Raw genomic sequence first — 14,814 nt, forward strand, 5'->3', positions numbered from 1 at the left:
GGTGCACTAAGACAGTTTTGGGGATATGATCCTGTTGCAGATGAATGTTATCGAGGTATTGTAAAGAAAAATTGAAAACAAAAATCTGGCTAGTACGCTGCTTCTGGAATGCTTGAATTTTTCTTGATAAAATTAACTGGAAATTCAAGTTTCTTCAAACGAATCGACATAAATTTTGCCAACTCTAAGTATCGTATCTTCATGTGTAAAAACAAATAAAAACATGAAAAAATTGAGAGTTTTTGAAAATCTCGTTTTCAAATTTTCCATCATAGAGTTCTTTGATATTTCATGAAAAAAGTTCACACCGGCCGGGTGATGTGATGGCTGCTTCGACTACACGTGGTATTTGAGCCGCGATTGATTTTCGACCATCTTTTAAGACCTGGAAAAGTAGTCGCCATAAATGGTGACAAACATATCTAGAGGTCCAATCTGCAAAAGAGAGATTCTCTTTGTTCCGATTCTCTTTAAATTATTACGATGTCACAGTAGACATTTTGATAATTTGTGATGCGTAGATCGGAAAAGGATTGTTTAATTTGCCTTTCGACGCAAGAAGTGAATCAAAATTTATAAATACGAGCACGTTATAATCGAAAGAGAGGAGACTTAAAGAGAGCCTCTCATCTGCACTTAGGCCCTATATAAATGTTTGGCCTGAAATGTGTTTTTTTATGCAACGCACAATACATTTTGAACGGGGACTTGAACTTGGCTAGGGACTTGAAACGTCAAAAACGCAGTAGGCAAGACTAAGTTTGCCGGGACAGCTAGTTTACAATAAAGCGGTAATCAGGAAATTGCCTTAACCCTTTCCTTCCCACGACTTTGAATGACTATATCTATGCTAATAAGCGTTCCGAAAAAAGTGCTTGAACAAAAGTTATTGCAAATTGGCTAATTTTTTCGAAATCAGTGAAAAAAATTTGGTTGTAAATCAATAGGTTTTTGATTGTTTATCAATAGTTCCACTATTGAAACAAGTAGTTAGTAGTTGGATCAACCTTATGAGGTTACAGCCATATTTTTAAAATTATTGCATCATATTCATCTAATTCCAAGTCTAATTCCATTTGTCTCGCTCGAGCTCGCCGAAAATCGATGGTGCTCTAGAGCAACCATGGGAAGTAGAGGGTTAACTTGCTAGGACATATAGTATCTTCGTGCCTACCACACAATATACACATGCAAAATGGCTATTGGCAGACTTTGAACAGCCATTTCTATGCCAGAGCGTTTCCGGGAAAAAAAAAGTTTGAACCCGAATACAAATTGAGATGTAGCTAAGCATTAGCAAACATCATCAATACACTGTCGTTTTATGTTAGCTTTAATGTACTCTGACTTCAGCTTGACATATGAATACATGACAATGCATCTGACTTTAATGTTACATTAGCATCTAACGTCATACTGATGTAAAACGATGTAGGGGTAGTCGGGGTAATTTGGCCAATGGGGCAATATGAGCACCTAATGAAAAACACATAAAATCTAGTAATTTCTACAAATTGAGACGTTAGAACGATGTACTGGAAGTTCACATTAAATTAGAAAAATAATTTTCAAAAACATTGGCCAAATTACCCCGACGAGCGCAGACCAAAAACACAACATAAGACTCATCTTGTTTAAATACCTTAGCTAGCTTTTAAACTTATGTATTTTCTATATACATATTTCAAATTGATACTATAAGATTTGATGCACAATGATGCGGAACAAGTTTATGTTTCATTATGTGGGATGAATTCTTCATCAAAAATCTGGTGCCCATATTACCCCGTCGGTTCAAAATCGACCTAAAACACAGCTTTTTCCAAAAATCTTTCTTTGACATGTAAACTCAATTTAACTAGAATTTTCACATCAATATACCGTGTGCGCACCTAACTTTGCGCAGGTCCAAACTTTGCGCATTCTTGTAAAATAATTTAAAAAATAACTAAATGTCAACATTTTTACCAGTTTAATCATTCCACTAGCATTGTGTGAACATAAACATGATTTGACGAAAATTATATTACCATAAAATCTTTGTTTATGTTGAATAATAAACAAAAAATACACAAAAACGTCAAAATTTGTCTCGCCTTAACACGACTGCCAAGAAGTAGCTCTACTAAAAATCAACATTTTCCTCGATAAAACTGTGCAACGATGATTAATTTTGCAGTTAATTGACAAAAAAGGTGATATTCTAGTAATGTCAATCACAGTTCGTAATATTTTTTTCAATTTAACTAGTAAATAGTGGTGCGCAATGTTTGGAACCAATATTTGCACTGTGTTCCTAATTTTTGCGCACTTTCAGTAAATGCATGATGAACGTGAATACATGACTTATGAACCATTTAAATATTATGTAACAATTGTATTGACAATTTCAGGCCTGCCTCCACCATGTAGCAAATTTATATATGGAAATTAGTAGAAAATTGTATGAACCGTAGCACTACGGCAGGCACTCTTGGTCTGTCTACAATGTTACGTGATTTGTGAACAGTCCTTCATTTGACTTTTCCGGCGGTCAATGTTAAAGACGATTCAAATATGACGTCTACCATTTTTTTGAATTTTAGAACCCCCTCCTCCCCCGGGTTACCCCGTCACGCTTCATAGTACCTATACTGCCGTTCCAAGCATATCTGTCCCATGTTGATTTTCAGCTATTTTTACCTTTTTCCTCCTATGAGTATAATTTTATGTGATTTTTCATGTAAACTTCTAAAAGTCCTTAGTTTGTTCTGAAATTTCGAAAATAAATACCAAGCCATATCGTCCCATTGTTGCATTTCCAAGCATATCTGTCCCACTACGAGAAATACAGTCAAAAACTGCGAAAAGTAAGCGTAGAAATTTAAAGTTTGCGTTGTGTTTCACAGCATAACTGTCCCGCTGGGAAGTATTTATTCATAAATGAGATTTTTTTGCGTTAAAAAAGGCAACTTTACTGACTCTACTTCAGATATGATCCATTTTAATAGAAATACGGCTGCGTGCGTCGTTGTGGTACTGTAATTGTTAATCAATTAGAAAAATACGTTATTAACTTGTATCGTGGTTTTCTCAGTTGCACATTTTCGAACATGGTACAGATATGCTTAGAACGGCAGTATACCTAATACATGGCATATAACACTTTTTCAGACAACTCCAACCCCACCCCCCTCCCACCAAAGATGGACGTCATATTTAAATGATCCCTTATTGTTCCTATCCGTAACGATCACTCCATTTATCAGGAAGCTTTTACCTTTGATCTCTACCCACTGGAAAACCCCTCATGAATTTTGGATTGTTCACAGGGTAGGTGCCTAGTACGAACCGCAGACGAATTCAAGAACTGCCGGAGGCCTCCGTCGCCCCTGTCTCGTAGGACAAAGGGGAGCCTATCAAAAGGCGGAAACACGAAAGGCGGAATTACGAAAGGCGGAAATTCGAAAGGCAGACCACCTTAGAAGTGTAACGAAAGGCGGAAAATAACGTAAGGCGTAATTTCAAAAAGGCGGATTCAGTACAAAACCATCGTAATTCTACGCCTTTTTTATTAAGACTATGTATTAAATTATTTGGTGTGTCTCGTTTCAGACATGTTTGTTGTACTTAAATTCTTAGTTGATTTCACTCAGCCAAGTAATAAGAAATTAGTATTCAGATTAGATATTCAAATCTGGCGTTCGATTTGAACAGGTCGTATCTGCATTGAATTCTAGGAAAACTGTCGAAACATCATCCAATACCTGAAATAGTTTATTTTATAGAAATTTACGGCTGCTACCTTCCTGGAATACTGAATTTTCCTTAGGTACGCGGTTACGAAACAGGACGATCCTGAATATGTATGGATTCAATTCTCGATGATATAGTTCAGAAAATTTTAGGGTAGGAAATGTCCTCAACTGAATTTTTCCTTCTTTCAACCATAGGCTGTTCTTTCCAGTATCATTGCCAACATATTTTTTGGTACTGAAACTGCTGATATTCAAATAATATTTTTTTCCTTCTTTTGAACATAGGCTATTATTTCTAGCTTCATTGTTAAAATAGCTATTGGCAATAATTATTGAAAAAGGTAAACAAAAAAACCGATCGGTTTCTAGTTTCGTAACTGCTAAATTGCAGTTCGTCCTGATGACCATTCGGCCTAATGACCTACGGCCGAATGACCCAGCATCATCCCCAACACACATTTTAGCTTGCCAGCAAATACTTCAGAAGCGGTTCTGTAACACTAGCCCGAAAGTCACTAGCCCGAAAGACACTAGCCCGAATGCAACAAGCCTGAATGTAACACTAGCCCGAATGGTAGCATAAGGTATTTTGGGGAAAACAAATTAACAATTTCATCAGAGATTTTTCCTTCTTTAAGTTATCGGCTATTCTTTCAAGATGTATTGACGCAAATCGTATTAGCACCACCATTAGCGCCATAATCAATTTACAAATCCAGTAGAGGTTTTTCCTTCTTTGGAACATACGCTGCTCTTCCGTATTCTATTATTACCAAGATACTGATAGATAAATATCGATTCGGGCTTGTGGTATTCGGGCTAGTGACATTCGGGCTAATGGTGCATTCGGGCTAGTGTCGTTCGGACTAGTGACATTCGGGCTAGTGTTATAGAATCTTCAGAAGCTGTACAGTCTGTCATTAGCGAATTTGCCCTAAATTACACGTTGCCAATTCCTGAGGAAAGGTTGCGTTTTTGGGCTCCCCTTTTACTTTATTCTTTTGGGCAATAAAGTTGCGGTGTTTCGTTAGATGTGTCTGTTCTTTTCATGAGGATTTTGTAGTGTATAGATGCTAATTATTATGAAAATTTTATAAAACGTGAGATGTATCTATTTGCAAAGCCTGTATGCATGTGTGTGTGGACTACCAACCATCTCCAAACTAGATGCGAATTTTGGCTCGTGCAGGCAGCACGCGAGCTGTTCATGGTTGGTTTTGGTGTAACGTATCCCGACTATGCGATTACACCAAAATCAATACTGGCTTTGCAAATAGATACATCTCACGTTTTATAAAATTTTCATAATAATTAACATCTATACACTACAGATTTGTCGCGTGGAATTTGGCGCAAATGCGCGTTTGGAAACATTACAACGACAGCTCGGTGTGTCATATTCAGCGCACGAGTCAATTTTCAGCTAAGGATTTTTTCGTATAGGAAAACTGTCGATTCTGTGCATATGCTCCGAAATTGGTAAGGATGTGGGTTGACAGTTGAAGGCATACACACTAAATTATGCCTAAATAGGCAACCTCTTCTGATAATGTTATTTTAACCAACTGTGGCATGAATGCTAAAGTCACATAAGGCTAATTAAAATTTGGCGGACTTTTTGAACCAGCAGAGCAAACGGCCGGCCGTTTGCTCTGCTGGTTCAAAAAGTCCGCCAAATTTTAATTAGCCTTATGTGACTCTGCCTTTTGTGATTCCGCCTTTCGTGTTTATGCCTTTTGTGCCTTTCTGCCTTTCAATGATTCCGCCTTTTGTATTTCCGCCTTTCGTGATGCCGCCTTTCGTGTTTCCGCCTAACGTAGGACACCCTTGTTCACAGGGTAGGTGCCTAGTACGAACCGCAGACGAATTCAAGAACTGCCGGAGGCCTCCGTCGCCCCTGTCTCGTAGGACAAAGTATTTCAACAAAGATCAGTTAAGAGCACACTACCTGAATAACTTTAGTTCAATTGGGAAACATTAAATAATAGTATTTTTGATGACTTTTTCAAGCCATCCATAGCATGCGCAAAGTTAGGCACACCATGCGCAAAGTTAGGAACAATCGAAGATTTTGTGCGCAAAGTTAGGAACAAGGCAATGAAATAGTTTTTTCTATTTTAAGTATTGTTTGGTTCATATTATGATTTTTTAAATATTGCAGACTCAAAGAAGGATCATTAGTCTATCGTATGAGCATGTTTTTATGATATTAATGGTTTATTTGTATTTTTTATAACGATTAGAAATTTGATTTTTCTTAACTGCGCAAAGTTTGGTGCATACACGGTAGTTTAGTATTATCAAAATCCACTAAATTCTTTTTTTACACGATCTTTTTTTACGCGGTTTTATTTTACACGATTTTTTTTACACGATTTTCTCGAAATTACGCGATCTGTTTTTGGAAAGATTCTTCTCTCCTGGTCGCAATTTACTTCCGATGGGGCTCAAATTTCTACCAGAGATCTCTCTTATCATCCTTGATATCCTGTCAAAATTTTAGGATGATCCGGTAAAAAAAGTTTTGAAAACTTTTTTTACACGATTTTTTTTACGCGGAACAAAAAATCGCGTAAAAACAGAATTTAGTGTCATTATAGATATACGATGTGCGGAAGTTTAAACCTTGCTTTCTGCATCTTTTGTTGACTTTTCCTTAGGGTGGCCAAATTACTCCGATTTACCCTACATATGAGCATTAGAGTGGGTCATCGTTTATATGGAAAAATGAAATATTTAATGGTATCCCATCAGATCAAAGCTTTTTTGATCCCATTTCAGGACCCAAATATGTTTGCAAAATTTGAGCACGATCGGTTATGTCTACGTTTTGCGCATCGCGTTTGAAGTTTGTATGGGGTTTTACATGGGAAACACATTCTCTCATAACAAGCTCGAATTTTCCTAAAACCATGTAACCGACAAAGTGAAAACATAGCTTAGGGTGTCCTAAACAACTTTATCGAAGACCGCGAAGTGATCTGGTGCTTATGAAAAAAGTTATAGCGTTGTCATTGCTTGGCGAAACAGCATGATTTTGTTGCTATTGTTATTCCTTTACATGTTAAAACATAAACACATGTATGCGGTTCGTTAGTCATAACTATTTTCACAAGCATCGGATGGCTTTGCGGTCTTCAACAAAGTTTTTCAGGACATCCTAGGCTATCATTTTATAGTATCGGTTAAAAAGTTTCTGATAAACTTTTTCAACTTATGACAAAAATGCAAAAAAGAACGTTTTCCCATACAAAAACCCATATAAAATTCAATTGCAATGCGCAAAGTGTAGACGCAACCGATCGTGCTCAAATATTGCACAGATACTCAGAACCCCAAACGGATCCAAAAAAGCTTTGATCTGAGAAAACGGTTCCGATGACCCACACTAATGAGCATCAAGATACATCAGAAAACTCTAGTGTCTACATAATGGTTGTGCGCATAGGATATCTACCTACATGAAATACTATTCATTACAGTACCTAAATATCTAGGTATGATTCATTATGTCTACCTAAGGTAGTATAAATACGGGTGGTCATTGGACCACACAGCAGATACTGCACAAGCCTTGGACTTGTTAACATCTTTAATATTCTTCTTTTGAAGGATATAAAAAAACGTTAGGATTAGATGTTACATCAAAATGTAATGTCATGCCGATGTAAAAGGACGTACTCATGAGCATCAAGATACATCCGAAAACATTAAGTTCTAATGTTACATCAAATTGTTAACAATAATTTCTGCGAATTGGCATAGCTTTTCGGAAGTAAAACAAAAAACAATAACAATAAACAATAAAGTTATGCAACTCTCAATAAGTAGTTAGTGTTTGGCTTCACCTAATGAGGTTACAATCATAGTATAAAGTAACTCTTGTATTATATTCATCTTATTCCGTTTATCTCGAGCTCATCGAAAATCAATGATAGATGGGCAGTAGAGTGTTAAGGTAAGCATCAGTATGTTTTGTGGCAATCGTGTTCAAGGTTTTTGAGCGTATTTCGGCTTTCACCACTTTAGCAAAATTAATACATATTAGAGAGTGTACAAAACTGGACTTCTTATGTAATAAAGTTTGAGAAAAAATTAAATAAACCTTTCAGGACGCGCGCCTGTATGATGCTGAAACTGCATCGCATTCCCGCTGTATACGACAAGCGATGTTTTTTGATAATGTTGTTCTTTCACGTCCTTAACCTTTCAAGACAACAAAATTATTTTTTCTGCATTTATTTTTTTAAATTTTCCTGAAATTAATATTTTTCAAACGGCACTCAAGTTGTAAAGAAATATGCAAGTTTGATAATGAATTAAAAAATGTTGAGAAAAGCAAGGATCTGTACAGTCAATTGAAAACGAGAACTTCTAAATATATGACGTTTCTAAAAAAAGTTTATATTTAAATAAGAAGATAATATGTGCGCATATGTGCGTTGGTGAGTAATAATGAATAAAGAATTTTATATTTTCAATTTAAGCGCAAATTAGGACGGATTGTTACAATCAAAAATTGATATTTAACTTGATAAACAGAATTAAAGAAATCGATTATTTGAAATTAGTTTGATTTTGTTGATTTTGCAGATTGTCGACAATTTTCCCGGTAATGATACCACGGCTTTTCACGTTTTTTTTTCGGTCGTTGCGAATTCCCGTCTTTTTCCCGGTTCTCCCACTTTTCCCCGGTTCTCCCGCTTTTCCCCGGTTCTCCCGCTTTTTTCCGGTTTTATGACCACCCTGAATTTGCATTTTATAACTAGAAAGCATCAAGTTTAAATGTTCAACAATTGACGAATTACCCCAGATTTTTTTTTTTTTTTTGCTAGGTTTCTAGCTGCACTCTGAATAGAGTTGAAACCTCTACACTAGACCCGAAGATAGAAAAGAGTACGTAATCTTTCAGAAGCAGTTTGCCAGCCGTACGCGGAAAATGATATCCATTAAGACACTGTTGCAACTGACTCAGAAAGATACGGTAGAAGATTGGAAAGTTTTCAATTGGTCAGTCAGTCAGGATTTGCCTATGTAGTGTTATTGTCACACGGTTTGTGTTTGTCTCCTTGTTTGATTTTGTGGTATGGTTAAATATGTTTTTCTCCTCGTTAAGTCAGTTGTCGTATGTTGTTTTTTTTTTCATCGAATCAATCGAACCCTGTATGTTAAAATATAGTCGATCCTGTGTCAAATTGTTTTCTTGATTTCGCTAATCGTTTTCTACTTGTTTTCATCTCTTGTGTCCTTAAATTGTCATCGGTCCAAAATCCACAGAAACATGTAACTGAACTTCTGAACATCTAAGAGATAATCAAAAATACGTCAAGTTGGTCAGTTGATTGCAATAAAATTTTAAAATAATAAAGACTTCATGTCAACTTTCATCCCGCTACAAATACTATTAAAAATATTCAAATTCGTTCAATTGTCCTATCGGTCCTACCTAGATGAACCATGTCATTTTCTCAAGCGTAGCCTAGAAATGTCAACCTAGTCATACAGAAGTAACATTGTTCAGTTAATATAAAGCAGTCAGTTTTTGTCCAAAATGTCACGTCGAACGCATTGACGTCAACAATGCGTTTAAGTGTTCGCACGTTAGCTTTGAATCTATCAGCACAATTAAGTGCTGCAAATCTCCTTCCCACTATTGATTCTTCGGTCGATTTTTATTGCTTTATTTAAAGAAAATATGACCAACTAACATTGTAAAAATTCGAAAAAGCGACTATGACATTCATAAATTACTATGTAATAAAAATCAACTGAGAAACGTGGGAAATAGAGCCCAAACAACATTTTGGAATCAGATGGCTGTAAAAGGTTCCAAAATCTGTCACAAATCCTATAATACTTTTATTAGGATTTGTAACGATCATCAAAACCTTCTCAAATCCAACCGACTTGGAACTATTGCTTGGAAATAGACTCTACTGAGCCCCGGCGGTTCCTCCTGTTTATCGAGCATGTCTGATGCATATGATCAGCCATACTCCATCTGCAGCAGCCGGTTCGTGATGAACCGTTGGAGGCGCATTAAAGTGTTAAAAAGGTGATATGTTTCACTAAAGAACACTACATTACAATAATCAAAATGAAACTCCTTCACTTTAATACCGTCAACCCCTGCGAACTTGGCCAGGGAATTGACGAATTACCCCAGATTATAACATTATAAAATTTTAATGTGCACCTACCTTTATTATGTAAATATTCTTTGTTTAGCTCTGTCTTCAAACTGTCGGCTGTATTGACTAATTCATCCAGGCGAGGCTTTTTTACTTCTAGCTCGACTAGCATATTCTGGAAAATAAGAAAGAACGTAATAATTAGGTTACCTTATCTAAAATAGGTACTGTTAAAGTGTTAAATATGATATTCCATCTCCCAGATTTCATGGAAAGCCGGACTACCTAGAATTTGACTTTTATTTCATAATAATTTGAGAAAGCACTTTTACGCAAGCGTATTCTTTTGAAGGTGTTATGCAACTACTTTTATTAGTTGGGATATTACAACGGTGTTCCGGGAGAATAGAACCCAAGAATGGTATTTTTGGGTATGTGATAATACTCAAAAATAATTAAGGCTACATTATCTTCGCGACAAATGAACAACTCTCGCGCTTAGTACCATACGGGTGTATCTATAATGATCGATTTCTCTTCATTGATTTTCTTTTTGGTTAATAATTTGACTGGCAAATCAATTTTGGTTGTTTTTATTGTTTTAGAAGCCAGTCCTAGTCGTCATTTACCGAAATACACCGAGAGATCATTCAAATATTGGCCGTGTTTCCCGGAACAATCCGAAGAGAAAATCGATGGAGAGAAATCTACCATAGTAGATGCACCTGTATGATACTAAACGCGAGAAATGTTTTTTTTTTTTAATTACCAGCTTACCTTTTGTTTACTAATCGATTCTAGAATCATGTCGTAGTCACCCACAACAATGCAATGTTTTTTAAGCATTTCACGTTCCATTTCCAACCATTCAACAATTTGAGCCACTGAATGGTCAAAACTATTAGTTAAAGCGGTGGCTACTATTTTAGCTCTCGATTTCGCCGCGAACGACCCTGGGATGTATCCTGCTGTATCTTTAAAATGATTTTTTTTTGTATGAAATCGTGAAGAAAATAAAATAAAACAAAAACATACCTTTGCTATCATTTACACTAGCTGCGCTTTCGGAATTTTGAGAATAACTGTTTTCATAGTTCTCAATGCGAGTGCGATTTAGTGCTGCTAATGCATTAACGACCTCATCACAATGGATGGACAATTCTTTAGTGACCTGATAAATTATGTGAAACATCAAAAGATGTAGTTATTATATCGTCAGTAGAAGAAAAATGATGTTTACTTACCTTCTCCAGAACATCCATGTTTTCTACACTTCGCGTTTCAGTGTGAGATTGCGATTTTATGTCTGCGATCAGCCTTAGCTCCTCTTGCTTTCGCTATTTAAGAAAAAAAGACATAAAAACAATGTTGAATTACAATTATTTTTATTGTTCTAAAGGCTGTTGATTTTATAACCAACCAACATTCCATCATATTAACATCGAAGCTTGTTTCGTGCAATGGCCCTTAAAGCGTTATTTATAAAACAATTGCTCAGAGCGTTGACAGAATGTTCTGCACCTGCTAAAGGAAAATTGAATGTTGCTGTTATACGTCTACCATGCGCTTGCGCAAACTACTGTCGAATTCGTTTTTCATTTCAGTTGGAAGTGATGAAACCCAAAATAAACTAAACTTATGTACAATCAGATATGATTGTCCTAACATTTACGGTACCGATAACTATATCGTTGCTGTAGCGTGGCAGCACTGTTATACGATATACTAATAAACGCTTAACCGTCTTATGTGCCAAAAGCAGACAATCGAGAATATCGCATCTTACAAATTTCGTGCAAACTCTTCTATGGGGCTGGCAGCACCCTCTCAGAATCAGCAGCATAGTGGTCACATGTTACTTTTTGACGATTTTGGCTTTTTATCTCAGAATGGTCTATTTTTCTCGTATAATCCCGTAACGTGGGTAGATCACCTTGGAATTGTGCGCTACGGAGTAAGATCTACCACATCAAGTTTCAATTTTGCTATTTTCCTGCCTAATGGCTAGTTTCCACTTGATAAGTACTGTGTTAAAGGATAGGACAAGTAATGCTCACGTAAAACTTTTGCAATCAAAATTACTTAAGCGTTCGCAGTTGATAAGTAATTCGCAGCCAGAAAGCTATTTACCAACAGATGGCACTGTCATGCGATGCTGTCAGTCATGTTGTTGTTTTTCCGTACGGAATAATATGTCGATGTATTATTCCGTGAGTAAAAGGGACATTTCTCTTTCTTTGTGTTTCTTCTTTCGCGCCTGCGCGTTCACAGTGTGCATTAATGTTTGGCCGTGTCGCTCTAAAATGTGTACTCCGTCTCCGTCGTCAGCATGGCTGCATCTGAACACGAAATTGAATTGCTTGAGGTTGAATAATTTGCCGTTACGTAGTTTAAAAATTTATAAAGACACCCCAAAACTGAATTGTTTATAAATAGTTCGAGTGTTGAAAAAAAGTAAATAGCATTTGAGTTTAGCTGATAAGGAGACAATGATTCTAAAAACTATTGCATCATAATCATTTGATTTCGTTTGTTGAATGTTCTATGGTGCACTAGAACCTGGGAAGTAAAGACTGTATTCGATGAAATTTGGACACAGAAAATAATGTATAGCTTTTGATTGCGTTCACAAAATCAAATATTTTTTTGACCAGGAATAATATTTAATGTGTAGCTAATAAATGGCAACAAATTCAGTTTGATATTGGCGCAGATATTGTTAATATCATAAAATAAGATTTTAGCAATTTTTTTCACCCGTATTAAAAATTTTGTAGGTTATAATTTTGATGTAACTCGTCAAGACGTCTGAAAATTTGACTCGAAGTTCTTAACAGAGTATCAATAAACTGATAAAAAATCTCAAAATCGGTTCAATACGTTTTTCTAGTATTCAAAACTTAAATCGCTTCAAGGCATATTTTAGGTACTTTTTAATCATTTTATTCCGTGTGTACTATTTTGTTTGTACAACTGTCATGACTGTTCCGATTTTTCTTAACATTTGAAACTGTAAAACCATTATAAAAACTGTTCTTAGCCAAATTGCTTGAAAACTTTTCAAGTTATAACTGTTTGAATGTCATGATACAAAAAAAAACATTTTGGCTTATTGTGACTTTGTGCCACATATGCGGCTAAAACTTGATTACGGCTAGATCAAATTGAATGAAATTTTTACACAATATTCCTACATGTATACTTTACATACAGAACAGTTTTGATTGAAATCGGTTCAGTATTTTTGGTTCTAGAGTTATAACGGTGAAGAAGTGATATTTTTAAAAACGTTCGTTTGCTCAAACTTCTCAAACGGAAAATTTCTTGTTTCAACGATATCTCCACCAATATTCAACCGATTTTGATGAAATTTGTATGGTATTAGCTTTACGTAATACACTATTCCTGGTAAAAAATTAGTCATTTACCATTTTATTAGGAAATCTTTCTGAATTCCAGTAATTCGTTCCGAGATCCCTACGAGAATTGCTCTGAGATTCCCTCTGAATTTCTGCTTGGGATTCCTCTAGAAATTCCTTCCTAGATCTCTCTAGAAATTAATTCAGGATTGCTCCAGAAGTTCTTTCTGGGATACCAAAGGGAGTTCCCTTAGAGATTCTTCCAGCAATTTGTTTAGGATTTGTGCAGAACTTCCAGGAGGTTTCTCTAGGATTACTCCTGTAACTCCATACGGGATTCCTTCAGAGATTCCTTCATGGAATTCTCTAGAAATTCCTTCCGAGATTCTTCCAGAAGATTCCTATAAAATTATTCTAGAAGTTCTTTCAGGGATTCATTCACGATTTTTTTTTAGGATTTCTCCAGAACCTTTTGGAATGTCTTCAGATTTTTATCTGGGAAGAAACTATTGAAAGAATCTCTGAAATCGATCGTGTAGATATTCCCTACAAAACTGCTGGAGATATTCCTTAAGAAGCTGTTGGAGGAATTTTATAAGGAACTCAAGAGCAAGTCTTGGAGTACTTCCATAAAGAATAAAAAAACTTCTGCTATTTTCCTGCCTAAAGTGGGAGCATGGATTGAAACTTGATGTGGTTTTGTGATGTTTCTGTTTTAAAATGTTTTGACTTTCACTGCAAACGATTTCTGTTATTATTTGTTTATTTTTTTTGTTCCTTTTCAATCTTTTGTTTGTCAAACATTGATTGACTACTTCAATCCTTCGGCCCCTTCAAATCTTCAGTATTGATATGCGGATGTGTATTTTTTTTTTATCTGTATTAACGAGATTTTTAACCCTGGGCTAGTTCATCTCGGGACCCACGCTTTACTTCCCTTCCGAAGGAAGAACCCACATTTTGTGAGTATGTCGGGAGTGGGATTCGATCCCAGGTCCTCGGCGTGATAGTCAAGTGTTCTAACCATCACACCAGGTCCGCTCCACACGGATGTGTATGTTATTTACACTCCCGATCAAAAGTTTGGGGTCACCCCCTCAAAAACATGTATTTTTTAGGCCCATATCTCCGCCGATTTGCGTCCGAATGAGATGAACCAGTCTCGGGCTGAAAATCTCATAAATAAAGACATAAAAAAAAATTGCGTCCGATTTCAAAACCCTAGGTCTTATTCAAAAGATATTACGTCAAAGTAACTTTGAACATGTTTAGGTGAAACTTTTACAAAAATATTTTTATGTAAACATTGGGTGTGTATGTAAACAATACAAATATTTTTGTCAAATTTTTTAAAAACAGAATATAAACTTACAGCAGTGTCGCTGGAAATTTGATCGAACAATTTTTAAGATGAGAGCGGTAATATAACTTATTTTCTATTAGCTCTCAACTGCTTTTTATGGAACTTGGCTGAAAAATCTAGGAAAAAAGTTGTTAGGTAAATTAACTCTTGATGTCAAAACATACAATCTGTCGCGCCAATGTTCGTTTTACGCGGGAAGCAAACAATCGATCACCAATACGGGT

At 35.9% G+C, this 14,814-nt stretch overlaps 1 protein-coding gene across 14 annotated transcripts in view; it reads right to left on the reverse strand.

Moving 5' to 3' along the window:
* LOC109411912 (dystrophin) overlaps positions 1-14,814 on the reverse strand; it is a 387,179-nt gene that overhangs the window by 221,526 nt on the left and 150,839 nt on the right. For 12 of the 14 annotated variants that reach the window (XM_062858890.1, XM_062858886.1, XM_062858887.1 and 9 more), the window contains 4 exons: positions 11,113-11,205; positions 10,904-11,039; positions 10,646-10,842; positions 9,938-10,043 (listed from right to left, as the gene is read on the reverse strand). In XM_062858890.1, the coding sequence (XP_062714874.1) occupies positions 9,938-10,043; positions 10,646-10,842; positions 10,904-11,039; positions 11,113-11,205 (532 nt within the window). Of the gene's footprint in view, positions 1-9,937; positions 10,044-10,645; positions 10,843-10,903; positions 11,040-11,112; positions 11,206-11,288; positions 11,616-14,814 lie in introns of those variants that run through there. The other 2 variants (XM_029877216.2, XM_029877211.2) reach the window with 2 other exon arrangements.

The sequence above is a fragment of the Aedes albopictus genome, chromosome 3 (assembly GCF_035046485.1).
Source record: "Aedes albopictus strain Foshan chromosome 3, AalbF5, whole genome shotgun sequence".
Lineage (NCBI taxonomy): Eukaryota > Metazoa > Arthropoda > Insecta > Diptera > Culicidae > Aedes > Aedes albopictus.